Here is a 10407-nt window from a genome sequence, read left to right as displayed (position 1 = left end):
AAACGATCCAAAGTTCAACGTCCGAGAGTTTGTCGAGCAGCAGAAGCAGACACCAACAAGTTGTTGCTCATAAGACGAACACATCCCTTTTGTAACCTTTGACCTGCCGCGGATGCCGTAGCTTGCCTGTACCAGTGACTGGACACTAGCTGAAAGGCAAGCACAAAAAAAAAATAAAAGTGGGTTTGAAATAAAGACAGGATGTATTTTGGAGTGGCGGATAGTCAAACTTACGCCAAAGAGATCGCTTGATCACCTGAGGCACGACGTAACTTGTTGCCATCCTGAATCGCACTGCTTGGTGGAGAGAGTTTTTGGAGGTGTACCCCGGTCCAGCGAACTTGTCACTGCCAGAAAGGTTTATCTACAAAAAAAAAAGAAAAAAAATGTTTGAGGATTGACGAGCGCAGCTTGGTGGAAAGAATGGGTTTTGAATGAGTGCAGATCGGTGTAGAGACCAATCTGCTTCTCAAGATACGGTTGAGGGCGCCCTTTAGGTCACCGCCGTCCGTCGCCAAAATGTTTCGCCACTGCAGGGTGTGGCTGCAGCGATGTATTGCTCACTGAAGCAAGACTGCCAGTAGAGGAAAAAGAAGAGACCTTTCAGCTGTAGAGATGGAAAAAAGAAAAACATTGAAACAAGATTTTGGTTCCAAACTTACCCCAGCAATCATCGGAATATGAGGGCCTTTTCTGACGAGTCTTGCTTGTTTAGAATATGGCTAGGGAGGGAACACTTTTGAAAGGCAAATGGAAAACTAGTCTGTCTAGTTTTATTGAACAGTGCCGTGAAGACATGTTGCCCAATGGATGGAAGATGGTAGGAAGACGACAGAATAGGGAGAAAGAGTTTACGCGACACATCTCGAGTCGAGAAGGCCAAGAGATCCGACCGCATGCACTCAGGGTGGTACGAGTGTGAAAGGATACAATGATTTGAGCACCAGTTCTTCTTCCGCAAAACAAGGTTCTGATATTGGACAGTGGCTCAGTGTAATTTTCAGCTGGAATATATTTACATATTCCATCAACAAAGGGTGAAAGACAGAAGTGCAGGGAGCTGTGTATCACTCCAAATATTGTATTCAAAAAGTTTCTTGAAGAGGGTCTAATTTTATTCCTTCAAACTGCGATGATTTTTGTTGTTTTTTGTTATTTCATTTTCTATACAAGATCATGGCCATATGATATTGAAGAGATTATTCTTTTCTTTTCTTTTCAGGGAAAGGTGCTGGAAATGAAAGAGGGTTGTTAGCTGGTAGATTGCTGTCATGATAAGAATTTTGTATGTTTGACACAGAGATAAGAGCTTCCCTCATAAGAGGGGTACAATCTGACATGAGCTGGAGTTAACAGTGAGATCAATTAGACCACGCCCATTGGAAGTGATTGACAACTGACTGCTCTAAATTGACTCCTTTTCTTGTGAGGTTCTGAGTCATGCTTTTCCTGTCTTTTCTTATGTAGCACTGCTGCTAAGTATTTTTTAAAAATAAAGCAAAGTAAGGATAATCTGAATTGGCTCTGAGATTTTTGCTGATTTAATACCCATTTTGGTAACATTCTTCTTAAATTGTCAATCCATTTTGCCCATATCATTTCCTCCCACCCCCTCCCCCTGAAAAAAAAAATACAAACAAACACACATTCACTTAATTTCCATCTGAGTGTTGGGTTACAAGACAGTGATGGCTGATGTTTCTTAACATCTATTGAGACCTAATGGGTTCTGTACAAAGTCTATGAAGATGGTGAAGTCTTGCAGTGAATTGGATCAATATTGCCAAATAATTTATTCTTTCCTTTTCACTGATTTTTTAAAGGAATTGTTACCCTTCTCCTAAGTTCAGAATGGTAACAGATAGACCTCCATGCCGTTGCACAGTCTGGTCAAAATATTTTGTCGCAATCATGGTGATGTTGGCACTAATTTTCTTGAGGAGCTCGAATGAAGAGTGGAGATAGCATTGAAACTGAATTCAGATGGGAATTTTCACTGCAGCATTTATACTCTTCTTGTTCTTTCATCTCTGCAAATGAAGGATTCAAAAAGGGAACCTTGGTGTGTAGAGGTGATTAATACACTATACTCTGAATGTGTGTAACCATGTCTTGGCAGTCGCTTAAGTTCTGGTGAACATAATATGTTGAATTGGAGGGAGAAAAAAGTACTATCATCTCTGTTTTTTGAGTAAACATTCCCAGCAAAAGTATATTCAACATTCCTGTCTTTGTGTGGATGTCTCAAATCCTTGAGTTGTAGAACAGAAGCCCTGTGTTCACTCTTTGTCACACACCCTCTTCCACAAGAATCTATGTATGGGACTAAGCATTTATAGATTGCAACTTTAGAAGGATTTTGATATAACATGTGTGCTTTTAGTGTGGTATCAAGGGTCTTGTAAAATATCTGATAAGTGTAGATGGCATGCACAAACGAGACACATTCTTTGCATTCTACATGTGTGTGTCAAAATAGGTTCAGGACGTGCACTAACTTTAACTTCATGTCATGCTGTGTTTGAGACAATCAAGTTTTTGATGGTGTTGTTTTATCTCTTTGTTCAAGCACTCACTTTCAGCTGAAGCTAGAGATGATGTGACAATGATTTAATTTTTCATATCATGCTCAGCCTGACATATCACAGCCAGCGCCATGAGTATAAGCTTACATTATCAAGGGGACAATCACATGAAGAAAGCCATTTTGGATTTGTGATGTCGTCTTAAAGGGCCTGTCCCACTGGAGGAGATGTCACTACGACTGCCATGACTCATAAGTCTCGAAAGACAAAAGAATAGCTTGTGCTTTCACCAAGAAGGTGACTCTAGGGCGACCCGTGAGATGTCTTCAAACATGGTGACAATTTATTCGCCAGGAAGTTGCGGAGACGTCACTGCGACTTCTCCTCAGAGGCAGAGAAATCTCGCGGTAGATCACCAAGGGTCTCGGCAAGGTCAAAGACATGTCTCTGAGACTTTGCAGACAAAAATTAGTCTTGGCGACTTGGGTGCAACTAGGGAGACACTGCCGCAACATCCCTGAGACCTTTCGAGACTGTGAAAAAAAGTCTCTGAAAAAATCAAACGTGTTTTATTCTCTCGTCACTCCACGGAGACCAGGCTAGACTCCAGGTGACATGGCGGAGACATTGCGGAGTCACTCTGTGACTAGGTAGACTCAAGTCCCCACAAGGTTGCCACCTAGTCTCTATGCCAATGAGATGCCCTCTTTGAATCAAAGGGGAGACAGCCTCACTAAGGAAGCTATGTTTTGTATTCGTCATCATGATCCTCCACATCGTTGATGCTATGGTAACGTGTGATATCCAGACTGGGTTTGTCTGGAAATCGTTACGTCACAAGAGAGCATGTTGCTCCGCTGTAGCTTTTTATGAGGTGTATGCAATGGTCAAGTCTGCCTATTATGTAGTAGGTGTGGTATTAATTTTCTCTCGCATGTGGATGTAATCTCATCTAACATATAATTATAAGATGCATTCCTTTTTCATGTTTGACCAAAGAGGCTCATTACAATATAGCGTCGCATCATATGGTGCTCTAGCTGTTACAAAAAAAAAAATAATCATAATAGATTATGATAATGATGATAATAAGGCCAATGTACATCATTTGTGAGAGTTTTTCTTCACAATGTTTTGAATATCTATGTGCTTGCCCAGTAGAACTCATATACAACTCATCTTGTATTCATGAGAAAAAAAACAGCAACTCAAATGCAAAGATTCATGCTTTGCAAAGCCCCAGTCACATAGACATGCCGGATCACCCCGGATCTGATCTGGGGTGGTCTGGGGAGAGATCCGTGTTGATCCCTTGGACATCCGTGGACATTCGGGAGGCCAACACGGCAACTTTTAAAGGTCAAAAACATCCGGCGTCATCTGGGGACTGCCATGTTGGCCAAGCAATCCGGGATGGTCCGTGTGGCTGCTGTGGTGGTCCGTGTAGACGCCACGCTCTTCGGGCATGGACCATGTAGTTGCCAGGTGGGTCCGGCATGGTCCGTGTAAGCGCTGCGTAGATGCCGTGTTGATACCATGTGCCCAGTCATCAACGCTCGTTTGATGCTCCATCCAGGGCGAAACTATCCCGGAACTCTCCGGATCATCGTCGGGATCCTTGAGGATCCGTGTTTATATGTGACTGGGGCTTTAGGATATTTTACTGTGCACTTGTGTGGTATTTTTTGAAGACATGCAGATGATGTTATGTTCGTCCGTTGCAGTAGATTAGCAATGAACGGATATTGTGATGAAGCAATGAGACAATGATATTGTTTGGCCACGTCATACATTTAATAGGTGTATCATATTGCATGAAAATGTGGAATTCTTGCTGGTGCAATCATTATTTTGTAGAGAAGCTCATGCTAAGATCAGATATTATACCAAAAGAGTCCAGTACTAGTGAGCATGTTGGTCGCAGATTGCGTGATGAGGTCCACAAGCATCTTTGTTTGATGTATGCTCAATAGGTACCGGTATAGAAAAAAACCACCTTCATTAGATTAATATCTTTGATTAATAGGAAATATTATATCCTGCTTCTTATAAGGCTTTGCGTGTTTACTCAAGTATACATTGTAGGCAGACAAGCGATTCTGATCTTATTTGGTTGGGGGGTTTTTTCCAAAGATTGTTTTCACAATTCACACATTGTTTCATACAACACTGTCCCTGGGGTAGAACATAAAATGGAGGTCCCGTGTGCGAGAGAATCACAAGTCGTGCACGTAAAAGATCCTGCTTCGTTTATTAATGGCAAAGTTTGGGGCTGTTTAACCCAGTGAAGTTGTTCCCACCTAACATCCAACCGGGCCCCATGGAAGACCAGCTATTGCAGCTGAATATGGGCTATCCAGCCATCCTCTCAGATGGAAATAAAACAAACAACAAATGCATGCATGATAATGAAAATAGCCACAAGATGACCATGTGACAGGCAGCAATTAAATGGCAAGATTATTTCTGCAGTTGTATGGCATGCTGCCACCAGCTACAAGCAGACATGCCACCACATACAGCCCAATGAACTTTACAATCAGTCCCGATTAACCCCTTGTGTGCCAATTGACACAGAGAACTCCTTAGCATTGTACACACTGTCCAAAGTCCCTGGCACAGAAAGGGCTAATGGTGTTGTGGTTGGTGATATGGTTTGTGATTACTTTCTTCCTTTGCCATAATGTATACAGCTTTATCAGTGGCAGCTAGGTCTCTTCTTACATGCTGATTTCTTACTAGTGCAACCATATGTGACTAGTTGAAAATGAGATTACCTAAGTATGGTGACATCCATTTCCGAGCTTTCTCTACATTTGTGCTCAGTCCATTTCAGCCTGACCAGGGGTCTCTTTTCCCTCGATGACAAGGATGACGTCTTCAATCAATCAACTTCAGTTTGTTCTAGTCAGCATTAATAAGTTACTGTAAAAGTGGAAATTTTCGCGATGTTGAAATTTTCGCGCATTTCATGCATCCACAAACTAGCGCGAAAATAAAAGCACGCGAATATTTTTGCTTGCCATATGTTCCTGTGCGTGATGTCTTGATTCCGCGGAATTAAAAACACGCGAAACTCTTCTTACCCGGCCAAGCGCAAAAAATTAATCGCGCGAAAATATCCACTTACACAGTAATCATTTGTTTTGTGTCTTGCTTTGGCTGAGGAGGCCAATGTGTGATTTGCAGCGACGTTTGCAGATGTTCCAGATCCAGGTAACACCATCAGCAGGCATCAGCATCTTGAACAAGCATGCTCCCATCAAAATCTCCTTGTGAGACCTAAACCCTGTTGGCTGACGAATGCCGAACTGCGGATGCAGTAATCTGATACAGAATGGATGTCAGTATTCCTGTTAGTATGTATCCTTGTTAATTGATTGGCAGGTTGTTGTTGTTTGGGTTTTTTTATGCTTTTATATCTTGAGTGCAGAAGCAATTTGGAATGCTGCTACAGGCATGAAGTGTTCAGGTTAAATTTTCCCATTAAGATACAACTTGCACAGCTGGAAATACCTTGTCGTTGTGTATGTGCATTTGAAACTGTTCTCAGTTGAACTCACATACATTTTTAGTCATATCGAGAGACAATTCTTTTTTAATACATTGTATAATTATGGTATCTATAGGTGTGGGCAGACTGGCAAAAGATCAAGAAGTTTAAGATCACGAAGTCTTCATCATCTCTTGTCATGCAATCACACCAGCAGTCAAACTTCTCGATCTTTTGCCAGTGTGACCGTGGCTTATATTTTGGTTAAAAGTGTCAAAACTTCAAGCTTAAGATGATTTGACTACATAGACAGTACTTCACGTAAAGCTAATGTTAGTAGCTGTCACTATCCACCACGGGGTGTATAGTATGATATCTCAGAATACTATTAGGAAAGAAGATGGAGGGCATATTATTCCAGTACTAGAAAACTGTAAACCTTTTTTTGTGTGTGTCGATGGTATGAAATCAAAGTTGAAAAGATGCCAGTATCTCTGTGAACATGATCAACTTCTGGGCAGACTGCTAGCAAAACTCTACGATGTCTCCACATGTGTCCTGACAGCTCTTGGCAGATTGACAAGGCATTTTGGAGACATTGGCAAGTGGGAAAACCAATGTGAATGTGTAATTCTACTATACTGCCATACTGTGTTTTTGTAGCACAACGTGTTTTGTTGATTGCATTTATCATATAGATAAGTCGGTACAGTGACTGAATGTCCCGTTAACTGAACCACACTTTTTTATTTCTTGGTGTAGTTGGTTTGTTTCTGTTTTGTGTGGTTTTTTTTTACCCTGTGGTCTCATTTCTATAGTTAATCTTGTCAAATACATTGTGTACTATTAAAAGATTACAGTAGATACATGTGAAATAACACTTGGGGAGATGTGCATATTTCCATTTCTATACAAAATACAATATTCCTTAAATTCCATTAAAAATGGAAATCATGGAAGCTGTATAACGAGCCAAACAAAGCTATTTACTGTGGATATGAGAACTTGACTATAATCGCCTCTGTGACTGTGATTGCTACTTTTCCTTTTCCGTGTGACAAGTTCTGTTGGCTCTAGACAGTTATGCTTCAAGAGTCCTATAGCCATTCAGAATGCTAATTATTTCCACTGAGTTGATATGAAAGAAGAATTCTGTCCGGAAAAGAGTCATGGAAAATGGTGATTTTAAGGCAGGCGGGGTAAAAAGATTTTTTTTTTTAAAGTATGACAGTTTGACTATCAGTCCACTGTCCTTGATGGCGTGTGGTCTGTTGAGAATATTTAACTGATATGGTTGTGCACCATTGTATGGTCATGCCACTCTATTTTAAGAATGACTGATATGATGATGCAATTTATAGAACCTTTGCACGAGTCTCCTAATTTGCCTTGTGTGAAAATTGACCAAAGTATGATCTCTTGGACCATGTACTAAGGAAAAGCTCCAATTCGAGAGAAAAAGTATGTTTGGTTTGGTTCGGTTCGGTTTAGTCTTTCTCTTTTCAATTATTTACATTTGAAGAAAGACCTGTGCAAAAACCTCTGAGTTTGCCTACCGTTGGTTTTTAGAATCAGTAGTGAGCACTTGTGACTTGCAGCTGCAACATGTGATACACTGTGCATCACTGCAAACAAGAGTTGTATGTAAGAAGAAGTAATCATGGATGATCATTCAAAGGCACATAGTGGAGGGAGTCCTGTAACCACAAAACCCACATTTTCAGCATTTACATTAGCAAAAACTGGCAATAGACCACTTGAGTTTCAGACAAAAATGTGATTTTAGAGAATAGTTTTTTGCAATTTTGTGTTTGTTGGTGAGTGTACAAATGGCTGCCTGGCAATTTTCAGTGAAAAAGCGGACATTTGAGAAAAGCTTTGGATTTTTCTTGCCAGTATAAGTGCCCCTTCTCTTGATAATAGCATGTACCACAGGTATAGATGTTCTCACAGGGTTGTATCAATGGCCTAAATATGTCATGAGCAGAATCAATGAGAAAATATTTCATTTGCTATTAAAGTGTGAGATTGATGAATTTCTCTGCACAAAACACATCAGGATTACTGCAAGAAAACAGTCATACTGTCACACACAAAGCTATTTTCGACAAGCTTTACAGGTCACTGTCTGAGTTGAAAGCATTCAAGTGGTTGTAGTGTTTGTATTATTTTGTCTGATTTCAAGTTCAAGTTGTCACATGAGCTGAACTCCCTCTCTGCAGTGCTTTCCCCCCAGACCAGCTTTCTCACTTTTGGATGAATTCTTTGATGGTCATTGGTCATCATTAAAGGACAAGCTTAGGGTAAACATTTTGTGCAATACTGAAAGGGTGTGTGTTTCCATGGAAACCATTTCTTGTTTTGTGTTTTTCCCCCTCTCAAAGTGATGAGGGAAAATTGTTCTCCAAGTGTTGGGGAAAGTTGTTTTTTTTTAAGTGGTTTGAAAAGTTCTCCGAATGATGGGGGAATTTATTTTCCCAATGTTGGAGAAAGTTAATCTCCATGTAGTGGGTAAAGTTGTTCTTCAAGTGGTGGGGAAGTTGTTCTCCAAGTGATGGGGAATTTGTTTGTGTGATGAATGATATTAAGATTGGGAGGTGGATAAGTTCTGTGGCATTGTTTCAGGCCATACTCATTTAGTTCTTGTAATCATATGCATAAAGTACCATGTGTTGTTGTGTTTATAATCATATTGGTATTTATTTGCCGTTCACGATATAGGAAAAAAATTGGAGTGTGGGCTGTATACCACTGTATATCCCTTTTCCCTTGTCGAATATTTATCAGTGACATTCATGGTATATGGTGGTGGTACGGCATATGGGAATGATGACAAAAAATTGTATAAAAGAAATATATGATTATGAAAAGATTGTTTAAAAAACTCTTGTATATACTATAGAGATCCTTTAGACTGCTTTGATTGGTCGACCACTGTAATAACTGCTACTTGGTCACCACGACATGAAATTTCATTGGCTGGCCTCCTGTGCATGAATATTCATTGTGTTTTCAGAACTTTCCATCAACTGGCCAGTGAGAGATATTGTGGCTATTCAACTTGTATTTATAAACCTTGCTATACTTCTTTCCTTGAATATTTTTGTGTCTCATTGTAGAAATGAAGAGAAAGATTATATGAATAAAGACAGAGAGAGAAAACATTGCACACGTTGTATGTCATCGGGCCAAAGGAATATTTGCACGATATGTTTCATATGTTTCCTATTCAAATGGTTGATACAGAGAGAGAGAGGGAGAGAGAGGTATACATAGAGATTGAAAGCATGGATAATATGCTTGTAATAGATGAGAGAGAAAGAGAATGAGAGAGATTTAGTATGAGAAACATTGGCCGACAGACAGAAATAAGGAGTAAAAAGAGAGAGAAAGGGTGAAATACATCATGGTGCAATGACAGATGAGAAGGGCTCTGCAAGTGACTGCAAGGTAGAGAGATAGATCGGTTGATTGACTGATTGATTGGTCGATTGGTTGATTGATTGATTGATTGAGTGATTGAATGAATGAGAAATAAGGAGGTATTATGTACTATATATATATATATATATATATATATATATATATATATATATATATATATATGTATGTATATATATATATAATATATATATATATATATATGTTTATATATATATATGTTTATATATATATATATATGTATATATATATATATATATATATATATATATATATATATATATATATATATATATGTATATATATTCTTGCTTATGGTTAGAGAATGACAGAATGAAATAAAGCTGCAGACTGGTAGAAAGAAGACAGAGGGACAGACATTGTTTTCAAACATTACACAAGGCATTCGGAATCAACGAGGAAGTATAGGGGTCAGAAGCATTTAAGCGTCATATATGGATAGGGGAACTAGAAGGGGTGATGGTTTGCAATTGCAGAAACAATGATGACATGTGAAGTGAGATCAATCGATTACATCATATTATATTGAAAGGGGCATTGCAGACGATTTTCATAATTTCACATCATGTAATGCATAAATCAACAGTTCTATGTATAGATTTGTGGAATTTATCGTGGCCCTTGAGCAGAGAAACCAATAATCTGAAAATCTTAAACAATTTACACTAAATAGTGTTGATGACATATAATAGGAGCCTCACATATTTCAGAAATGTAGCAGTGTAATTCCATTACAATACCGCTTGCTTAATAAGTCCGCCTGTTTAGAATCTATGCATGCCGCCTTCTTTTTTCTGCTTCCTTGAGCCCCAACTTGTGCATTCTCATGGTGAGGCTGCCATGTCATCGTCCTTGTTCATTGCAATTTCTTATAAATTTTGAAAACATTATACCTCATCCTAGTCACTATAAATTCTGAAACTCTGT

At 39.3% G+C, this 10407-nt stretch overlaps 1 protein-coding gene across 1 annotated transcript in view; it reads left to right on the top strand.

The window, feature by feature from the left end:
* The window catches only part of LOC139728689 (ras-related protein Rab-37-like), a 31342-nt gene extending 22140 nt beyond the window's left edge, over positions 1-9202 (top strand). Inside the window, exon 4 of the mRNA XM_071639625.1 lies at positions 1-9202. This exon is cut by the window's left edge and continues 30 nt beyond it. Coding sequence (XP_071495726.1) covers positions 1-73 — 73 coding nt within the window. The 3' untranslated portion in view covers positions 74-9202.
* Positions 9203-10407: the final 1205 nt, after the last annotated feature.

This window comes from Diadema antillarum, unplaced genomic scaffold (genome assembly GCF_040938485.1).
Source record: "Diadema antillarum isolate AM-2024a unplaced genomic scaffold, OU_Dant_1.0 seq00000190_RagTag, whole genome shotgun sequence".
Classification (NCBI taxonomy): Eukaryota; Metazoa; Echinodermata; class Echinoidea; order Diadematoida; family Diadematidae; genus Diadema; species Diadema antillarum.
This window is presented reverse-complemented; position numbering and strand designations above follow the sequence as displayed.